This window comes from Chiloscyllium plagiosum, chromosome 33, assembly GCF_004010195.1.
Source record: "Chiloscyllium plagiosum isolate BGI_BamShark_2017 chromosome 33, ASM401019v2, whole genome shotgun sequence".
NCBI lineage: Eukaryota > Metazoa > Chordata > Chondrichthyes > Orectolobiformes > Hemiscylliidae > Chiloscyllium > Chiloscyllium plagiosum.
Window position 1 is genome coordinate 16132836 of NC_057742.1, and position 22709 is coordinate 16155544.

A 22709-nucleotide genomic window follows, 5' to 3' on the forward strand; every position below is an offset into this window, starting at 1 on the left:
AATGGGAGCAGGGTTGATAGGTTGATTGGTTTACTCGTTTTTTTAATGATCTTATCATTTCGAAAGAGAGTAGAGAGCAGGGACTGGCTAATTCATCAAAGTGTTAGAATATGGGATTTAATTGTGCCCACATATTTTGTTATAAATTAAATTGACAATTACTCTTTGGGAAAATGAAGATATTTTCACTTAATTGTCAGTTTATTATTTTACATGATGCATTAACTATTTCTTTACTTAAACATGCTTAGTTCTCCTTTGATAATTTAAGACTTCAAATTAACAGGACTGATTTCATTTTAAATAGAGTCATAGAGATGTATAGCATGGAAACAAACCCTTCGGTCCAGCTCGTCCATGCCGACCAGATATCCCAGCCCAGACTAGTCCCACCTGCCAGCACCTGGCTCATATCCCTCCAAACCTTTCCTATTCATGTACCCATCTAGATGCCTTTTAAATGTTGCAATTGTACTAGCTTCCACCATTTCCTTTGGCAGCTCATTCCATACACGTACCACCCTCTGCGTGAAAAAGGTTCCCCTTAGGAATCTTTTATATCTTTCCCCTCTCACCCTAAACCTATGCCCTCTAGTTCTGGACTCCCCCACACCAAGGAAAAAACTTTGTCTATTTATCCTATCCATGCCCCTCATGATTTTTTTAAACATCTGTAAGGTCACCCCCCAGTCTCCGACGCTCCAGGGAAAACAGCCCAGCCTATTCAACCTCTCCCTGTAGCTTAAATCTTCCAACCCTGGCAGCATCCTTGTAAATCTTTTCTGAACTCTTTCAAGTTTCACAACATCCTTCCGATAGATCTTGCACTGAACTCTGTGATTGGGTCCTAATGCAATGTTTCAAGATCCACATTAGCCCAAAGAAAAGATCTTCATCTTTCAACCGAACACTTATGTCTCTGGGATCAATGAAAAGTTCAATAATTTTAAATCATAACTTCAATGCTGTTTATTGTTGGTTTTTGGCTTGTTTTGTTTTGTTTCATTATTTTGATACCCATTCCAGGGATTTTGATTAAACAGGATGGCAGATTATTATCTGAAAGGCAATAGATTAGAAAAGGAGGCCAATGCATCAAGACCTGGACTTCCTTGAACACCAGGTCCTGAAGGTAAGCAGGTGGTAAGGTAGGCAAATGGAATATTGGCTTTTACTGCAAGAGGATCCGAGTACAGGAGCAGGGATGCTATTCTGCAGTTATACAGGGCCTTCGTGAGATCACATCTGGAGTATTATATGCACTTTTGGTATCTTTCTGAGGAAGGATATTGTGGCTGTGGAGGGAATGTAATAAAGATTTACCAGACTGATTCCTGGGATAGAAAGACTGATATCAGGGTGGTATGGTGGCTCAGTGGTTAGCACTGTTGCCTCACACCAGCCAGGGACCTGATTCCAGCCTTGGGCGACTTCCTGTGTGGAGTTTGTACATTCTCCCCATGTCTGTGTGAGTTTCCTTCCACAGTCCAAAGGTGTGCAGGTTATATAGATTGGCCACTCTAAAGTTGCACATAGTGGCCAGGGATGTACAGGCTATGTGGATTAGCTGTGGGAAACGCAGGGTTACAGGAATAGGGTAGGGGGGTGTGTGTCTGAGGGGGATGCTCTTTGGAGGATGGGTGGACGCGATGAGCCAAATAGTCTGCTTCCACGGTGTAGGGACTCTGTGTACAATGAGAGATTGGATTGGTTCATCACATTCCTGATGAAGGGCTTATGCCCGAAATGTCGATTCTCCTGCTCCTCAGATGCTGCCTGACCTGCTGCGCTTTTCCCATGCCACACGTTTTGACTTAATTAGGACTATAGTCACTAGAGTTTAGACGAACAGAGGGGATTCTCATAGAAAGCTATAACATTCCAACAGGACTAGGCAGAGGAAACACAAGAAGAATCCTCCCGATGGTTAGGGACTCCAGAACCAGAGGTCATAGTTTAAAGGGTATGAGGTCGGCCAATTTGAACTGAGAAGAGGAGACATTTTGTCACCCAGAGGGTGGTGAGTCCCTATGATTCACTACCACAGAAAATAGTTCAGGCCAAAACATTGAATATATTCAAGGAGGAGTCAGATATAGTTCTTAGGGCTAAAAGAATCAAAGAGCAAGGGGAGAAAATAGGAACAGAAAACTAAGTTGAATGATCAGCCATGATCATATTAATAGTTGAAGCAGTCTTGAAGGGCTAAATGACCTTCTTCTATTATTTTCTATGTTTCTATGCATTTGGATTCTATGATTCTGTTATCACTGGATTGCTGTTACTCTGCCATTCACATCACCTACAGACACATCGTTCACTCCCTTTGGCTTTGAACCACAAAAGATTTTGCCATTTAGTCTCTACCTTTTCACACTGAAACCTCTTAAGTTTCTAATTTTTCTCATAAGGCCACATATCTGATGTGTTAGCTGCTTCTTTTTCCTATTATCATTTCTGATTTCATACCTCCACTCTCACATTGTTTGCAATGTGGGAAATTAAGGTCATGGACTGCCTGATGTCACTAGGACCATGGAATTGCTTCTAATGTATTTGAAGAGATAAGCTTATGCAAAAACCCTTTTCAGAGTGGAAGTGTTGTCAGACAATGATTTACATTAACTCCAGCGTCTTCATGTAAATATGATGGCTGGTGTGCGCATATACCATTCAGAGAAGGATTGATCCCTGGGTTCTGCTGAACCAACTGATTTCATCTAAGGCTATGCAGGGCTCTATGACAAGCCCATCTTCCTGGGAAGGGAAAAGTGAAAACAAAGTTATAGTCCTTTATATGAATCATTGCGCTGCTGCAGTCTTTGCACTTTTGTTTGTAGAGTGAGGATTAGAGACATTTATGGAGTGTCTTCAATATACCATCATCTCAAGGCACTTCACAGAAATATTATTAAGTGGAATTTGATACAGATTTCCATGATAAAGGCTAAGAGTGAGAGAGAGGTAGAGGTGTTTCGAGAAGATAGTTTCTGATTTTAGACTATAAGCAGGCAACAATATGACTGCCAGTGGTGGAACAATCAAAACATAGAAACATACAGAGTGACAGGTCCAACGTGTCCATGCTGACCAGATATCCTAAATCAATCCAGTTCCATTTGCCAGCACTTGGCCCATATCCCTCTAAACCCTTCCTATTCATATACCCATCCAGATGCCTTTTAAATGTTGCAATTGTACCAGCTTCTACCACTTCTTCTGGCACCTCATTCCATACACTGTGTGAAAAGGTTGCCCCTTAGGTCCCTTTTAAATCTTGCCCCTCTTAGCTTAAACATATGCCCTCTAGTTCTGGACTCCCCCAACCCAGGGAAAAGACCTTTTTTATCCATGCCCCCCATGATTTTATCAACCTCTATTAGGTCACCCCTCAGCCTCTGACGCTCCAGGGAAAACAGCCCCAGCCTGTTCAGCCTCTCCCTATAGCTCAAACCTTCCAACCCTGGCATCATCCTTGTAAATCTTTTCTGAACTCTTTCAAGTTTCACAACATCCTTCCAATAGGATGAGCAAGGAGTAGGATTGGGTCATTGAACATTGAGATAATGGCTGATTGGATTATGGGGAATGATTGCTGACGTTGACAACTGCAGGCAACAATGCATGTGCATGCTCACTGGAGAATGCATGGTTCCAAGCGCTGATGCCATCACGCACACTTTATGTGTGTCATCATCAACCAACGCATTACTGTGCATGCACAGGGAATTGCGCCTGGTTTTGAAGTGGGCTTCAGTGGTGCGTAGAGGGATGCTGGTTGGGGGAAGGAGGTGGGAATTTCCATTATAAGAAGGAGAGCCCAGGAGCCAGTCTTGGTGTGTCAACAAGGACAGGAGCTGCAAGGCCCTCTACCCGTCTGTCTCCCCCTCTGTGTTCCCCCAGCTTCTGAATCCTTCTTCTCATCCATCTCCCTGTTATCACTCTCCAAACCTTCCCCCGGTTCTCACCCAGAATCCTGGATTTCCCTGCTCCTCCCCCTTCCCCGGTCCTCCTGAACTCCCTCTCCACCCACCCACTAACTCTGGCTATATTCCACCAAAAACTATGCCCATGCAATTCAAAGCCGTGCAGGGTACACAGATATCAGTGTCAGCAATCACAGACTTGATTGTGACCTTAAATCTGTATTCCCATCTACTCCTGATAACATTCACCCCCTTACTCAACAAGAATCTGTCAACCTCTGCCATAAAAATATTCAAGAACTCTGCTTCCAACCTTTCAAGACTTCCAAAGAGAGACATGTTTCTTTTCCTCCTCTTTGTTTTAGATGGGTGATCAAGCAGTAACCCCTCGTTCTAGTTTCTCGCACAAGAGGAAGCATCCTCCCCACATCTACATTGTCAAGACCCCTCAGAATCTTATACAGTGGTGACCCTGGAATCCGAATGCCCTATTGTTCAAACAAATCGGAATCTGAACAATTATTTCGAGAAAGTTTTGCCCTAAAATCCGAACACATTTTCAGAATCCGAACATTGCTTACTGTTCAGGTCGCACATTGTTTGTTCAGTTCGTCCCCGGAAGTAGTCGTGAAAGCATCTCCCGTGTGTCCATCACTAGTTTACCTCGTGATTTGTGCTAGTTTTTTTAATTATCACCCTTGTGCATTTACCATTGTACCCAAGAAGAGCAGTGGAGCAAATAAGTGCATTCACCATTAGCACTCCTCACTAAGGTAAATGAGGTTATTTTCATATTAGTACATTTATTTCTTGCTTTTATTAAAAGTGTCTTGAAAATGTTTTTTTTTTGGGTCCAGAAACAGGTTAATTCACTTTCCATTATTTCTTATGGGGAAAATAGTTTCGGAATGCGAACTTTTCGCAACCAGAACAGCCTCCTGGAATGAATTAAATTCGGATTCCGAGGCACCGGTATGTTTCTATCATTCCTATTCTTCTAAACCCAAGCAGGTACAAGCTGAGGCTATCCGTCATAAGAAAATCCACCTCCTCCAGATATTAGATAAATTTTCACTGAACTGCTGCAGATGTATCCTTCCTTAAATAAGTTGACCTGTATTGTGCTCAGTACTTCAGATATGGTCTCACTTCTAAAATTGCTCTGTAAAACTGAAGCATAAGCTATATACCCTTTGTGGTTTTCAATTCCCTTCTGATAAGTGATACCATTTGGTGAGCTTTCCTAATTACTCACTGTACCTGCATTCTAACTTTCCCTGATTCATGCGCTAGAACACTTAAAGCCCTCTATCTCAGAGCTCTGCAATCTCACCCTTTAGATAATTTGCTTTTTTAAAATTCTCCCAGCCAAATTGGACAATTTCATATTTTCCCACATCATGTTCCATTTGCCAGAACTTTCCCACACACATAACCAATCTATCAACATTTTATCTAGCCTCCTTATGTCATTTTAGCTACTTACTTTCCTATTTTAAGCTATCAGGAAATTTGCATTCATACCTTTTGACCCTTCATCCAAGTCATTTATATAAATTACAAACTGTTGAAGTCCTAGCACTGATTATTCCTGGCTCTCTACTTCCTGTTAGTGAGCCAATTTTCTATCCAGGCGCTATCTTCTGCACCATGGGCTTTTACTTTCTATAATGACCCTTGATATAGCACTTTACCAAATGCTTCCAGGAAACATTGACGATCCAGAGCCCACTAGAAATGGAGGAGCCCAAAAAGCTACCTGTTGTAGGTTTGGAAGAGGTTCATAAATAGGGTGGGAGCTGCTGTGTCAAGCTTGTGAAGATATCAGGAAGTAGCACATCAGCATAAAGATAGCACAGTGTGGTGGTGTTAGGTCACTCTAGAATGAGAATGTATTAATAATATATGATCATCAACAGAAAGATGATAGTTACATTAGTTAAGGACTAATCTACAAGTCAGAGCCTGGTTTATCCATAATTACCATGTACACCAGTATTTAGTATTAATTAATAATAGTGTTCTTTTAAGTCAAAGGCTGAAAATAGTTCTTTGTTTCACTTCTCTTTGACCAGTCTGTCTTGAATTCAAAGTCATAATGTGGTATCAAACCATATCATAGGAGAGGTGGGGCTGTGGAGGCATTTGGGTTTGAGGTGTTAAAAAAATTGAGGCGTTGCCAGACCAGTAGGCAATGTAGATCAGCGAGTACTGAGCCATAACGTCATAGAGCTGTGCAGCATAGAAACAGACCCTTTGGTCCAACTCGTCCATACTGACCAGATGTCTTAAATTAATCTAGTCCCATTTGCCAGCATTTGGCTCATATCTCTCTAAACCCTTCGTATTCATATACTCATCCAGATACCTTCTAAATGTTGTAATGATACCGGCCTCCACCACTTCCTCTGGCAGCTCATATCGTACATGCACCGCCCTCTTCGTGAAAAACTACCCATTAGGTCCCTTTAAATCATTCCCCTCTCACCTTAAACCTATGCCCTCTAGTTTTGGACTCCATTACCCTGGGGAAAAGACCTTGACTAATCATCCTATTGATGCCTCTCATGATGCTCCAGGGGAAATAGGCACATCCTATTCAGCCTCTCCCTATAGCTTAAACCCTACGGTCCAGGAAACATCTTTGTAATCTTTTTTGAACCCTTTCACATTTCACAACATCCTTCCTACAGCAGGGAGATCACTGGGCTGACAAGTAGACAGCATTTGGGACACATTAGGAAATGAACAATAGAGATTTGGATAAATTCAAGTTTATAGCAGGTGGGAGATTGGAAACTTACTAGGATAGCATTGGAATAGTCAACCAAGGTGCGCTTCATGTCAAATAGCTTACCAATACTTACTGTGCAGGTCACACATGAACAATGGTAGCTTGTTTGAGTCAACAGATCCAAACATGGGAAGTATTAGGAGTTGGGAAAGGAAAGAGAACAGCAATAAAAGAAAACATGAGAAACTTGAAAAGCATATAAAATAAGATAGGAGTGATAGATGAAAAAAAATCCTAACAAAGAAATGTGCAGACACTGATGAGTTAAATGTTACACCAGATGAAAAATGCCTACTTTGAGAAAAATTGGTGATATTAAACTCAGGGATACAGTGGCAGAGTAGTTTCTCCTGGGGTAGTAATTAAGGGGTTTGGACTAATGATCCAGAGATGTCTATTTGCCAAATCTGGCCACAACAGCTGGAGAAGATACATTTAGTGGATTAAATAATTCTGGAATAAACATCTCCTTTCAGTAATAGTGACTGTGAAACAACCGGAAAATTGGTAAAACCCATCTAGTTCACTAATGTACTTCAGGGGTGAAATCAACTGTTCTTACCCAGTTGAGAAGACTCCATATCCAGTGACTTGGTTGGTTTTTGGCCGATTTCTTGAATGGTTTTTCCAGCAAACCAGTCAGTTCTATTGTAAATCAGTAAACACTGGCATGGCCATTGATTCCCATATCTTGGGAATAAATATATGAAAAGGATTCAAATTGACAATTTTAGCTATATTTCAGTTGTACCCGTAAACATTGGAGAATAGTTAATGATTCATGATTTCAGAGAAAAGGCCTTTACTGACTACTCTGATGATTCATTTTGGTTTGTTATTATTTGAAGAATCGGAAATGCCCCCCCCCCCCCCCATATTATGGGTCATATTTTCTCCAAATTAATTTGTAGTTTGGTTAGCTGTCTGTATTGGAAGATTTTATTTACATAACAAAATGCTCTGCATTTCAAATGAAATTATTGTTTGTGAATTCTTTTAAATATTTGACATAAAATGAATGTTAGCAAGTTTTGAGAGAATTTATAGCTCAGGTTGAGTTTCTGGATTTAGGTTTGCTCACTGAGCCGGAAGGTTTGGTTTCAGACGTTTCATCATCATACTAGGTAACACCATCAGTGAGCTTCCAAATGAAGCACTGGTGGTATGACCCGCTTTTTATTTGTGTGTGTTAGGTTTCCTTGGGTTGGTGACATCACTTCCTGTGGTGATGTCATTTCCTGTTCTTTTTCTGGTGGTGGTAAATGGGATCCAAGTCAATGTGTTTGTTGATAGAGTTCCAGTTGGAATGCCATGCTTCTAGGAATTCTTGCGCACTTCCGTTTGGCTTGTCCTAGGATGGATGTGTTGTCCCAGTTAAATTAGTGTCCTTCCTCATCTATAGAAAGATACTGGTGAGAGTGGGTCATGTCTTTTTGTGGCTAGTTGATGTTACCCATTTACCAACTCCTGAGAAAAAAACCAGAAAATGGCATCACCACAGGAAATGATGTCACCATGCCAAGGACACCTAAGCACATAAATAAAAAGCAGGCTATACCACCAATGCTTCATCCAGAGGCTCACTGATGATGTTACCTAGTATGGTGACGAAACGGCTGAAACATAACCTTCCAGCTCAGCGAGCAAACCCACATCCATAAAATTACTAAAAACCCCAAACTATCTGATTGATAAAGTAGAAATTACTTGGGTTAAGAATGTCTTTTTATAAAAAAAAACTAGTTAATCTGGTAATGACAGAGTGTATAATGGTTTCAATTTATTGATTAATATTCATTTACAAATGAATTGCAACTACGACATTTGTAGTCAATTCATCATTGAACTATTTTATGCAAAAATCCTTGAAAAACAGATTACATTATTTACAAATGCATGATCACTTTATTTTATCAAGCTACTCAATAAAAGAAATAATAATGGTACAGTAAATCTTAGGCTCATCCGATCATTAAAATACATCAATTGAAAATCGATGTAAACAGACCTTGCAGATTAATGGAGTTGGGATGGGGATAACAGTACTGGAGTACATCCACTTTCCTGCCTGAACTTAAATGTCAGTTAAAAGCATTCTGGATGGAGATACGGCACATAGAGATGTGGTTCCAAGCTCCTACTAGCTTCAACCGGAACAGTAACTCTCACTGTATCCCATCATATTAATTGTTCCTACTTTGGATAACATAATGGTTCCTGTGGGTAAAATTGCTGGCCTGTGAACTCTGCTGATTGACACAAAGATTGAAACTCATTTTGCACACAAGCGAGCAGACAGGCTTTCAACCTATCCTGGGATGCAATTGGATTCTGGGTTCAAGTAAAAGGAGAGCTTAGATATCAGAAACCAAAAGTTAGCTCTCACCCCCAGCACTAAATCATTCCCTTTGAAAGACGTGTGTTTTTTTTTAAAAAAACAATGCCCCACTTCCCATAACAGTTTTACAAATTAAGACAATTGAGACCAACATCTGCAATATGTACAATGCTACATAATCTCTGCTGCGATAATTGATGCCATTTTCCTTAAGTAGTGCTGGAAAACGGCTCTTGCTCGACATAAACTAATGTTATTTTGTTGACCAAATTCCTCATCTCTCTTCCTGAAGGTATATTGACTCTTCGCTGAGGCACTGTTTCACAGGTCCTTATGTGTTTGAGATTTGACCAAACGTTGCAAGATATTGAACTGTAGATGGAAGACATACGTCCAATATTTGCACAGGGACCTCCAGCAAGAGCCAGTGGACAACAAGCAAAGGGAGGGAACTTTAGTCCTCTCTTCCCCCCACCCTTCTCCTTAAGCCTGGAAAGGAGTAGTTTGTGCTTTTTGCTACACTTGCTCTGGAAACCAACACAATTCAGGGATGTAGACCCGATGGAAGTGGCGCAACGACTTTATCATGGACCCACTGAGCCATGGCAGGCATTTTCTGCAAATTAATTCAGCAATGAAGGCAAGGAAAGGGCGGGAATGGGGTACAAGAAGTTGATAGTTCTTTATTGACTATGTGATCAACTGTTCGTCTGCTTGTGAGTTTTACAATTGACAACTGTGCTCGCTGGACAAGAGTCACAAAATTTAATCTAAGCAGTGAGTTCAGCCTCCAGATTGATCCTGGTAACTTTGGTTTTATATCTCAGCACTGCCCACTTATTTCTCCTCAAATCCCTGTTGGATCTACCGTCAGATTCTATATAAAGCATTTACTACATGCTGGATAAAGACGCTTTGAATAGTTAGTTATTGAAGAACAAACCACATCATTAGGTGCGTCTGCACACTCAGTGTGGGCGTTACAGTCGGAGGTTACTGGTGGTTTGTTTTTCATTAACACTCTGTGCTGTCATTTATCTAGCTGACCAGAAAGGAGGGGATAGCTTTCCCAATGTGAGAGTTGGCAAAAATAGCACATAACTGAATCATGACAACACAAGAAATTTTGATTTTCAGTTTGTAGAATATATGCATTTTGGTCTTCCTACCTGCTTGTCATTGGGGGAGTGCAGCAGAAGTCCACTAGGCTGAGACCACGTTGTCCTAGAAGATTGGTTATACTAGGCCTGTGCTCACAAGCAGTTAGAAAGATGCGAGGGGATCTGATTGAAACAAATAAAAGTCTAACAGGGCTGCATTGTCTAGATGCATGGAGGATGTTTTCCCTGGTTGACGAGTCTCAGACCAATGGTCACAGTCTCAGTACAGGGTAGACCATTTTGGACTGAAATGAGGAAACATTTCCACACTCAAAGGGCAGTGAACCTGTGGAATTCTCTACCACAGAAGGCTATGAAGACCAAGTCATCGACATTCAAGAAAAAGACAGATTCATTTTTAGACATTAAAGGCAACAAAAGGGTATGGGGAGACAGCAGGAATATGGCATTGAGATAGAGGATCAGGCCGCTCGGTCCAACAAGTCCACACCGACCCTCTGAACAGCATCCCACCCAGATCCATTCCCCCTACCCCATCCCTGTAACTCTGCATTTCCTGTGGCTGATGTGTCTAACCTACACATCCCTGAAGATTATGGGCAATGTAGCACGTCCAAACCATCTATGATCACATCGAACATGCTCTGCCATTCAAAGGGCTGAATAGCCTACTGCTGTTCCTAGTTTCTGTGTTTATATCAGTATCCTAGAGTAGTGACCCAAATCAGCAGGGAGCTGTGTGAGAGTATGGCCATTCTGGATAGTAATGTGCCCTCAATGTTAAATGGACTGCCCACACTCACTGCCTAAATATATACATGAAGATATGCCACTCTGGATCTAGTATCATTTAATTGTGTCCAGGCAATCAATGCTTTCAGTGGCAGAGCAGAAAGAAGGCTAGAAACCAGTGTGTGTTTTAAACTTGGTCCTCCTTTTCTTGTTTTGTTCATGATGTGCATTCACTCCTTGGTATCAACCTTTGGTCAGCACATCCAGGATAAACTACCAGAGGTCATCATCTAATGGACACATAGGTCAGCCAAGATTGCAGTAACGTTATAAAGCATAATGTAAAATAAAACCCCCATTCACAACAGCAGGGTACAACCTACTTGCTCATCTTGCTGTCTACAGGATGGCAGCAAAGTAAATGATCTCAGTCTTGATCTCAAAAACAAATAAAAATCGGTACAAACACTAATTTGACAAATGGATTTTTAAAAGAAATTTTAAAACTATTGATTGTCCCAAACTTGCATATTTCAGGTGCAACATGCTTGAACTTGCCTAAAATGGCAAGTCAGTTGAGGAATAAAATTTGTTTAACCGTGCATTATAAATACCATGCTTCCTTGCAAAGTTCTCATTCCTACAAATATCAGTAAAAGTTATGGCTCATGACTACACTGAAAAGCCTGTGACCACACTAGGCCACTTTTCCTTCAGACCAACTGAGTGTCTTAAGGAAACAGGATGAAAGCAACAATTGACCAGCTTAGTTTAAACTAATGTGGCCATCACGGGACAGGCCAAGAGCGATTAGTACATTTCTATGCGTGAAGTAGTGAACCTAAAATACATTGCAAATATTTTACATATCATTATATTAATTGGTCAACACAAGAGGTAGCTTTAACCATTCCTCTGCCATAAAGACATCCAGTACTCTACACACGGTTTAATAAATCACTTCACTGATATTATGCCACCTCCACACTAACATGATGAGCCTTAATACCTGTGAGTAAATAAAAGACTTAAGCAAGCCTTCAACCTGGTACAGACTCTAAAGCTGGCTGGCAAGGCATTTATTCCTCATTTTCACTTAACACTATGAGGCTGCTGGAGCTTTCTTCCTCAGAATTTTGCTCCTTACTCTAAGTATCAACTAATTGCATTGGGGGCAATGTACATGATCCATTTGTACTTCTCAATTTCATGTTTAATTTATTTCTACCATGGGGCACATGCTGAAAATATAAAGCTATGATTCAGAGAGTGTGACATAAATAACTCTTTAATGAGCAATGCTACCTTCCAAAACCTGCAGGCACAGGCAGGTGGATAAACCTATTTGGGTTTAAGCCAAACAAGAGCTCAAACTTTGCTGGCAAGATAACAATGATCATATCCACCACAGCCAGGAATGTATTGTATTTAAGGCTGATCAAGGTAAATGTGTTTAAGAGGAATTAAGTACTGTCTGTTTTCAATACCAAACTAGAATTTTTCCATTTAAAGACAATGTCCAAATGTGGAAGATTTTCCTGGGGAGAGGTCCGTGGCCTAGCTTGGATAGAATACACACCTAGTTGGAAAACTCACTGATAGTCATTGATTTACAAAGCCAGGGCAAGATCTCCCCTCCCATCAGGCAAGTGCAGGATCACCAAAGTTCAGGGCTGTTTGAGAGAGCTTCCTGGAGGCCAATGCCTTGCCCTAGGTGTTGTACAAATTAACGCAAACCACCCCACATCCAAACAAATTGACAGACAGGGATTTACCTTTCTGGTAGGCTGACCCCTTCACATCTCAAATATCGCTGAAGTAATTGCAGCTCATGGTGGATGAGACCCTTGAGTGGTCATTGATTAAATCACCGAAGTGTCTCATTGAACAGTGGGGCATGAAGGTTGGCTGAAATGCAATTTCTCTGACGGCAATAAAAGGGCAGGGATCTCTTTGATGCCAACTCACCCAATTATCAGCTGCTCCCACCAACTGCTCTACATTTTATGGGAGAGGTATATTCCAAACCCAGTGTCGGGTCATTGCATACTTGAGAGAAAAATTACCTCCATCCATATTCAGGCCAATTCCAACTACAGAGAAATATCATTGTTGTCATTTCCAATGCAATCAGCTCTCAGGGATTGTTCACTGGTGCAAGTTTTTGTCGGTTTTGTGCTATGAGGATGTTCTCACTGGGAACTAGATACAGAACGCACTTATTTTAAAAATGGTTCATTCAAAATAGAGAGAGCAAAGTCTACATTTTTGACTGGATCCCACTAATTCCTGAAATGAGAATTTATTTCCCCAGCTGATAGATATGTAATGTAACTTTCAATAACATCACTCAGATCATTTACTTCCATATCTCAAACTCATGCTTAATGAGTGAATAATGAAATGTCTAAATGTGCAGCTACATGATAATCCCTAATAAGAAGTGACAAGATTACAATCCATGCACTCTCCATAGATTTAATGCGGATTGTACACTATTGTTATAAATGCCCAATATTTATACTGCAGGCTGCTGGATTCTGAAGCAGGATTATCCCATTTCAAAGAGAACTCCGCTTCCCCATTTTAAAAAGGTGTGTTCATTCCAAAGATTAGGTTAACCTTCACACGCAGTGATGGAAACAAACCGCCAGTCAGCTAATCAGTTAGAGCTTGAATACGGAATTGTATTTGATAGGAAGTGATTTAGTGCATTTTATGCATAATGCTTGTTTTATAAGTAAATATTGGGTTTTGCAGTTCCACTTTGAATTTTTCTGGACTTCTTTTCCAGTACTCCCCTATTCAATTTTGCTAAAGTCAGATGAAGTTTCATTTAACTCAGGTGTTGATTTTCTACTTTACTTAACTTACATCCAAATTACAACCATAGATTTTTTTGTTTATCACAATAACCATCTTATGTTTTAACGATTTTCAAAGCAGGTTTTCCCTCCTCTTTGAACAACTCGAGAATAAAAATATTCCTTTTTTAAAATCTAGATCCTCTGGTGTGAGTCCAATGTGCTAGATTTTTGGGGGTGCTGTGATATCTATTTCCCAGACAAGTCTCTGCTACACTGAAACACAGTCTACACTCGGAGACCCCAACTGTAATACCAGCGTGATAAATGGCTCTAATCAATGCTGATGAGACACAGAACTTAGAAGTTAGAGTGCTAAGGAAGCAAAGATGTCCCAACTGCAGAGAGGGAGAGAAACAGACCAAAGTGAGAAAATGAAGAATATCTGTTCAGTCAGCAGCCATGAGCCTTTGAATGTTGGGCGGATTTCTGAAAATTTCTGGCAGATTTCTACAAGAAAACTCTTGCAATGAAACTCAATTAAAAACGCATAAATATGGCAGATTTCTTTTAAAAATTGAGAAGAACAAATAGAATATATGTTGGGGTTTGATCAATTTGCTGCTTATTTGGGAATAATGAATTTAAAAAAAAACGTGCCTCAAACTATGAAAGAATCTTGCACAATGTGTATATGTGGTGGGTGAGACATATGCAAGAAAGAAATAGACAAAACAATCCTCTAAAAATCATATACAGGACAACTTTATATCCCCAGTTATTTGATATACGTATGTTTAAAGCAACAGATTCTAACTTATAATTTCTACCAGTTTCTAATAGTTATTGCAGTGCAATTAGAGAGATTAAAAACCCAACATTTTCCTTGTTGTTGATCAATACATATATCCTTTGTTATAGTGCTGTGAATTGATGCAGCCAGCATCTGGCATGTAGGGGGTGTTCTCGTCCAGATGAGACAGGGGAACAGTGTCTTCTTCATTCACGTGCCGATCAAATTCAGACTTCAGCAGTGGCCGCTGATTGTCAGGGAATGCCAAAGAGAAGAGCGCTTCTGGTTCACAGACGAACTTGTACACGTATCGCTCGCCAGCCACCTGCAAACAACAAAGGTCATTGGAGTACACCAGAGGGCACCCAGCTGCTTTGTACACAGAGGATAACAATGCCTCATTCAGAGTTTGTGCCAGACTTCTTTGCAAGTTCTCTCCTCTCCTCCCCTCCCCTGACAGTTCATGAAGCAATTGATTTTCCATGATTGCCAGAACCTTCTTTTTAAAATAAAACAGGTGCAAGCTTAGACATGAATCTTGGCAGGCTATTGGACTATGGAGGGCATCATAGAAAACTCTCTCCTGTCTTCAGCTGATCCCTGCACATCCACGCGCTTCCTGAGCATGTCAGTGCTCTATGAACAGCAGCACAAGGCTGGCTAATTAACTTCTCTCTGCTAGAGAAAAGTAAGGCCAATTATTGTGACTCAGATGGGATTAGACAACTGCATAGAGCAAGGATCTAAATGTGGCTCAGTGCCACACCAGGTCACTTACTGGAAGGCAAGACTTAAAGTAAGCCTGAACTGCCAAGTACCAAGTGGAACCTTCATGACAGATTGTAATTTTTTAGCATGCGATCAGTCCTTGGGCCAGAAGATTGTGTGGAAAACATGTAACTGTGTTCTTTCCTGATTAAAAAACAATATTAAATTAAGACAGAGTTTCAATCCAGCTTTCAGTAGAATAGATTGCGTGGTAAGCAGGAAATAAAGACTTCCCATCATACTATCAATTTTCTACACTTACTTCACCATTAAGTCAATCGTACAGCACGGAAACAAACCCTTCAGTCCAACCAGTCCATGCCGAACATAATCCCAAACTAAACTAGTCCCACCTGCCCACATCCCTCCAAACCTTTCCTATTCATGTACTTATCCAAATGCCTTTTAAATGTTATAATTGTATTCATATCTACCACTACTTCAGGAAGTTTATTCCACGTCCGAACCACCCTCTGTGTAAAACATTTGCCCCTTGTGTCTTTTTTAAAATCTCTCTCCTCTCACCTTAAAAATGTGCCCCCTAGTCTTCAAACCCCCCATCTTAGGGAAAAGACAACTGCCATTAACTCCATCTCTACCCTTCACGATGTTATAAACTTCTATAAGGTCACCTGTCAACCTCCTACACTCCAGTGAAAAACATCCTAGCCTTTCTTCATAACTCAAACTTTCCATTCCTGCCAACAACTATTCTTTCCCCTACTGCTTCCACTTTCTTTTCTTGAACCCAGTCAGCTAATCATTTGGGAAGCTGGTGGGCAAAGAATTCCTAGAGGACAGGAATTAAAATTGCAAGGGAATCTACAGTTTAACCACATACAGGTCACGTACTATTTTGGCACCATAATATCAAGTCTGGACTTTAATGGGAATGGGAGGGGTTTAAAAGAAAAGGGGTGAAAACATGTTTGCTTCCTTAAGATTGTACCTAAAGTTATGGATCATATTTGGAAAGGTTGATCAGGTTGGGTTTATACTCATTGGACAGCACGGTGGTTCAGTGGTTAGCACTGCTGCCTCACAGCACCAGGGTCCCAGGTTCAATTCCAGCTTTGGCGACTGTCTGTGTGGAGTTTGCACATTCTCTCCGTGTCTGCGTGGGTTTCCTCTGGGTACTCAGGTTTCCTCCCACAGTCCAAAGAAGTGCAGGTCAGGTGAATTGGCCATTCTAAATTGCTCATAGTGTTAGGTGCATTCGTCAGAGAGAAATGGGACTGGGTGGGTTACTCTTCGGAGGGTCGGTATGGACTTGTTGGACCAAAGGGCCTGTCCCTACACTAAAGGGAATCTAGTCATCTAGTCTAAATATGAAAGGTGATCTTATTGAAATACATGAGGTGAGAACAGGGTGATACAGTTTGGGACTGCAGATTCTGGAGATCAGAGTCAAAAAGCTTATACCTGAAATGTCGACTCTCCTGCTCCTCGGATGCTGCCTGACCTGTTGTGCTTTTCCAGCACCATACTTTTTGATTCTGATACAGTTTGGGGTCTCGCAGTTAAGACTCAGGAGAAATTTCCCCACCCCTTCCAAGAGGCCATTAGTCAGTGGAATTCCCTTCCTCAGAAAGCAGTGAAGACTTGGACATTAAATAATTTTAAGGCTGAGTTAAATTGAGTTTTGATCAATTGGTGAGTTAAGGATTATGGGAGGCTAACAAAGAAGCAGAGTTGAAGCCATGATCAAATCAGCCATGATGTTATTACAATACAGAGCAGGCTTGTGAGGTAAAATGGTCTACTCTTGCTCCCAAAGCGCGCACTCTCACTTTCCTGGAGACATTCATTCCGACTGCATCCCTGCCCATTATGCTCTCTCCCACCACATCCCACCTTGACAAGGTTGATTAATTGGCAATCCCGCTGCATCCCTATCACAGTCTAAGATGACCCTTGCTGAATTTTACTTAATATGAATTGGGGAGTTGGTTTCAGGCAGCACAGTGGCTCAGTGGTTAGCACTGCTGCCTCACAGCGCCTGGGAACAGGATTCCATTCCAGCCGCAGACAACTGTTTATATGAAGTTTGCACGTTCTCCCAGTGTCTGTAGGGGTTTCCGTTGGGTGCTTCAGTTTCCTCCCACAGTCCAAAAGACGTGCAGGTTAGATGGATCGGCCTTGGTAAATTGTCCCATAGTGTCCAGGTTGGGTGGATTAGCTATGAGAAACACAGTTTACAGGAATAGGGTAGGGGCTTGGGTCTGGATGTGATGCTTTTCGGAGGGTTGATGCTGACTATGGGCCAAATGGCCTTTTTCGCCAGTAGGAATTCTATTAGATTCAACTGTAGAACTGAAACTGAAACTTTGGACCCAGTGGTTGCATTCCTGTCTAGATTGGAATGTGTCTATGACATGGCTTTTGGAAGTTGCAGTCTTATCCAATGTTGTGTAAAAGGAAGTGTGTTAAAGTCTGAAATAAGGAATGTGATCAGGAGATGTGCATAATTAGAGAGTTAGTTGATTGGCAGGGAGTCAGGAGGCTGGTCACGCAATTTATGCAAAGGTTTATTGGGTGGGGGCTCAGTTTAATCTTTACAAAAGAAAATGGTCTGATTTGATGTGGCTGCTAGTCACAATAAAATGATCACTTTAATAATTACATTGAACTTACCTTTTGCATGATCCCCTTCTCATAATAGTAGCGAAGTGAACGGCTAAGTTTATCATAGTTCATGGCTGGTCGGTTCTTTTGCATTCCCCACAATCTTGCCACCTATAGAAAGAAAATCATTTGTTCAACGCGTGCACAAAAATAAGAGAAGGTTTCTGGTATTTGCCACCTTTCAGGGAAGGATATCACATTTTTTAACCAGTCTGGCCTACAGGTGGCTCCAGGTCCACACCGTGATGTTGCTGAATCTTAACTGCCCACAGAAATGACACAGGAATGTCACCTAACCTGCTATAGAAAAATGCACTACAGATGTATCGATACTTCAGGGATTGTACCATTTCAAGGTGGTTTGTAACTAGGGCACAAGATAGGAGGTATATCAAGGCACAATAACAGGAGCCTAGGGCAGGAACACCACTGGGGGTCTGCGTTTTCTGTCCTCCCTCACAGCTACCTTCTTGAGGGATCATAGTGATGGGCAATTATCATTGTGTGTCAGCAATATTCACGTCCCAAAAACAATAAAAAAAACACAAGTTATGAAGAGTGGCAGAAAATGGATTCGATATTTTATAATTGGCCTCATGGCAATACAACTTTGAATGCAGAAGTCTATGTAGGTTTAATCAGCAACACTAAAAAGTGGTTATCATTAAATAAGACATTACAGCATATCCCCTGGGCCTAGAAACCTAAAAGCCTCAGTCTGCATTCACCTGTAAGTCAACAGTTTGGACGCGCACCCTTTTGCATTTGTTCTGAGTACAACTTGAAATGTAACTTTTTCTTTACAGATGTTGACAAAGTGTCTGTGCTTTTCCAGAACTTTGTTTTCTTTCAAATTTCCGGCTTTTAATTATGTTTAAAAGATTCATTCGGCACCATTGAGTTTTGTTTCACTTTTGTTAAAATTGTAGTCCTCACTTTCACAATGTAAGCAGAGTAATACACAGCTGTTACTTTGGAGAAATAGCTGCTCGAAGTGTAGCTGATACAACCAATCCACATGACCATGGACTTAGGGGTCAAATTACTTTAAGAAAATTTTCAGCATGACAGAGATGAATATTCTTGATGTAACATACAATCACAAGAATTAGGAACAGCACTAGGTCACTTAGTCTCTGGACTTGCTCTGCTATTCCATTAGATCTTAGCTCATTTTTTAAAAATTCATTCACAGGACATGGGCATTGGTCAAGCCAACATTTATTGACCATGCTTAACTTGCTCAAGGACAGTTAAGAGTCACCACATTATTGCGGGTCTGGAATCACAAGTAGGTCAGACCAGGCAAGCAGTCTCCTTCCATGAAGGACATTTATGAGCACAGATAGATTTTTCTGACAACTGACAATGGTTTCATGGTCATCATTAGGTCCTTATGGTGGGGCAGACAAGTCCTTAACATCTCAGATCAAGATGGCACCCCTGACACGCAGCACTCGCTCCATTGGTGCCCAGAAGGTGCCAGTGGGAGAGCATCTGTGGATTCAGCTGCAGAGTCATCGGTCAACACTCAATGTTAAATCTAATCCATGGCAGAAGGAATGGTCCCCTGGATAAGAGACTGGTCAGTATGAGCGGCTGTGTGAGCAAAACCCCACAAGGGCTTTAGTAGCAAGAGAGAATATTGGCACAGACAAGACTTTACAACAGAAGAGACTGTAGAATTTCTCACTAGTTATTAAAAGAAACTATAATGCAACGTTATTTCTAAGAAATGGCTAGTCAGCGAAAGCAATCATATTTAAACTCGTCAAAGAATTGGATCCATGTCCGAGTGCTTACGCTTTGCTTCCACATTTTTCCAAAGTTGTCATCCCATTTTTAAGGCATCACCTGGGGAACAACTAATGGACTCTCACAGCCAACAATAGCTCAGCCGCAGGGCCATTCTCTGGGTGGAACCTTAGACAAGGAGTGTGATTGGATAACTGGACATGGCCACTATGTACACATTGTAATGTGGTAAGTCACATTACATGTGTATAGTCGGTGGGCGTTTGTGACAACCTCTGGTGAGTAATATTAGAGAAGCAGAGATCAGAATTTCCATTTACCTGTGTGTGCAAAATTGTATATAAATAAGCTAGTTAATACTTTTCCCCCGAAAGGGCAGTCTAAAGGCAGATGTCCCAAGGGTTAAATAATTGAACTGCATTAACCAACAGGTCTTTGTTTAACAATGTGGCCTCAAATGCACAATGCTTTTTGGAAGCTCTGAACACCAAGGGAGAGTAACTTTGTTAAATGGAGTCATCAATCACCGACTGACACTAATGGGCATGTCCCTGATCTCCTCAGTTTATTGCTTTGATGTAAATGTTGATTTTTTTAAACTGTCAGCACCTGGCCCTGGGTACAGAATGATGCCATTTTCATGTCAGCAAATAAAAATGATACATGGCCCAGAAGAAAGCAATAGCTCCTCATGGATGATGCATGGGTCCCAGGGTTTCAGCATGGAGGCATACCTTGCAATGTTAACAGATTGTGGGTGCTACTGTACCAAACTATTCAGTAGGGAACATGGTCCAATCAACAAAGATAGTTTATCTCAATAGATTTGGGCTTATCAGAGAAGGCCTTGGACCAGTGAGAAAAGAAACTCCATGGGAATTTCCATTTCCCACTGGTATCCATTGCGTAGTTCCACAGTGCACATAAACAGCCAGGGTGAGCTTGTGATGTACACACAGATTAATAGCCTGTCAATGCCAATAGTCAACATACACAAAATGGATGTTTTGATGAGGTATTAGAATAGCCAATATCATCAGAAGCAACAACCTATAAATTACACATATGCTAACAGGTCAAGCAATACTAATGTCATTATCACTGAGCCGTGTGGTGCAGATAAAACCTTCTGCTCTGTGGAGTTGCTATATTCTAACTGGACTTTTCTGGCAGAATGGGGACTGAACAGTACTCGATATGAAAGCAGGAGAAATCATTCAAAAAAGGGACCACCACCACGAAACCCCTCCTTAATGCTTTTCAGCAGCCACCTTAACAGCAACACGTGCAGGGATCTTGGGACAAGGTGTCAGCTAGCCAATAGCTGTTCTTTCAGCAAATGTCATACCCACCCTTGAAAAAAAAAACCCCAAGCCTACGGGTGCCTCTCAAACATGATGTTGGCTAGCTGTATTCGATAGCCAAGAGATAACACGATAATTAATACCAAAGTCATACACCAAATCATAATGGACTAAAACTGAAAAGCACTAACAAGAAATAAATAGAAAATCATGCTAATGTTCATACTTTAAGTTTTAAATGGCTAAATATGGATGATTTATTGGAAAACTTTATCTGTGGAACCAAGCACCAAATGGAGTGACTGGACAGAACACTGAAAATTGTAGGCTTATGTGAATTGTGACTAATTAATAGACTTCATATGCCCTTAGGAGTTTTAGGCAATTCTAATGTGAGCAGAACATATCTGAAAAACTATTTAAATGGAACAATTTATCAGAATTGAACCATGGATTTTATTTCATGGTCTAAAAGTTCCTGTTCCAATAACTCAAATTAACATCCACAAGTGTCACTCAAATGTTGTTGCCTTGTTCTGAAGAAATTTGAAATATTACATTATAACGAGCATTATAAATCAAGTCAAACACTAGCTTAACAAAGTGAATATCTTGGCAAGTCTATCTTCCATAATGAAACTTTGTAAGAGTACTGCTCAATTGCAGTGCATTAATTGATACACCCATGTATTAAACAGCACTGCTGGGAAAATAGACACTATTGCACACAAATCCCAAGATGGCAAAACCATAGTCAGTTCCTAATGGAAACTGGCAGATTATGAAGTCTCCACATTGCACTGCCGATTCCTGCTCTGACTGAATCTTCTGTGTGTTCCCAAGCACGAGGTTCTGCACTCCATAAGTGGCGTTTGGCTATAGACTGGGCAGCACTGCAACAGTTAATCCACCAGTTGATCGGGATTTCCCCCCAGTCCATCCCCCAGAAACATTGGCAGATGGAACACAGCATGGAAATATAGGAGATAGAAGCAGGAGGAGACCATTTGACCCTTCCCGCCTGCTCCACCATTTGATCACAGATCGTTGAGCTCAGTAAGCTAATCCCACCCTACCCCCATATCCCTTTAGCCACGGGAGTTATATCTACCTCTATCCTGAAAAACACAATGTTCTGCCCTCAATGTCTTCCTCTGGTAGTGAATACCAAAGAATCAATTGCCCTCTGCATTCTGCTCTGAGCATGTGGGCCCCAAACTGACACATAGCGGTGAGCGTTTAACTGAAACATGCGTTCATGAAAGTGGCACATAATAGTCAGTTCACTAAGATTTCCACCTCACTTTTCGTGAAATCAAACAGAAGCTGATTGAAGCACAGCAAAGAAAATATGAAGAATCAACAGTCCCTATATAAAATTCTCTCATCCACATTTCTTTCAGTTTGTTGCCTGTGGAACTGGCATTTGACAAGGTTAGGGAGTATCTGTGTGGATTGGCAAATCCACCTGGTCCCGGAATAGAGTGGTGCTGGAAAAGCACAGCAGTTCAGGCAGCATCCAAGGAGCAGGAAAATCGACGTTTCGGGCAAAAGCCCTTTATCAGGAATACAGGCAGAGTGCCTGAAGGGTGGAGAGATAAATGAGAGGAGGGTGGGGAGAAAGTAACAGAGTACAATAGGTGAGTGGGGGTGGGGATGAAGGTGATAGGTTGGGGAGGAGGGTGGAGTGGATAGGTGGAAAGGAAGATAGGCAGGTAAGACAAGTCATGGGGACAGTGCTGAGCTGGA

The 22709-nt window shown here is 41.2% G+C and overlaps 1 protein-coding gene across 3 annotated transcripts in view; it reads right to left on the minus strand.

Annotated features, from left to right (window-relative positions):
* Positions 1-13856: 13856 nt before the first annotated feature.
* Positions 13857-22709, minus strand: part of etv4 (ETS variant transcription factor 4) — a 107690-nt gene continuing 98837 nt past the window's right edge. For all 3 annotated transcript variants that reach the window (XM_043675033.1, XM_043675032.1, XM_043675034.1), the window contains exons 12-13: positions 17911-18012; positions 13857-14833 (exon numbers count right to left, since the gene is read on the minus strand). In XM_043675033.1, coding sequence (XP_043530968.1) covers positions 14612-14833; positions 17911-18012 — 324 coding nt within the window. In that variant the 3' untranslated portion in view covers positions 13857-14611. The remainder of the gene's footprint in view (positions 14834-17910; positions 18013-22709) is intronic.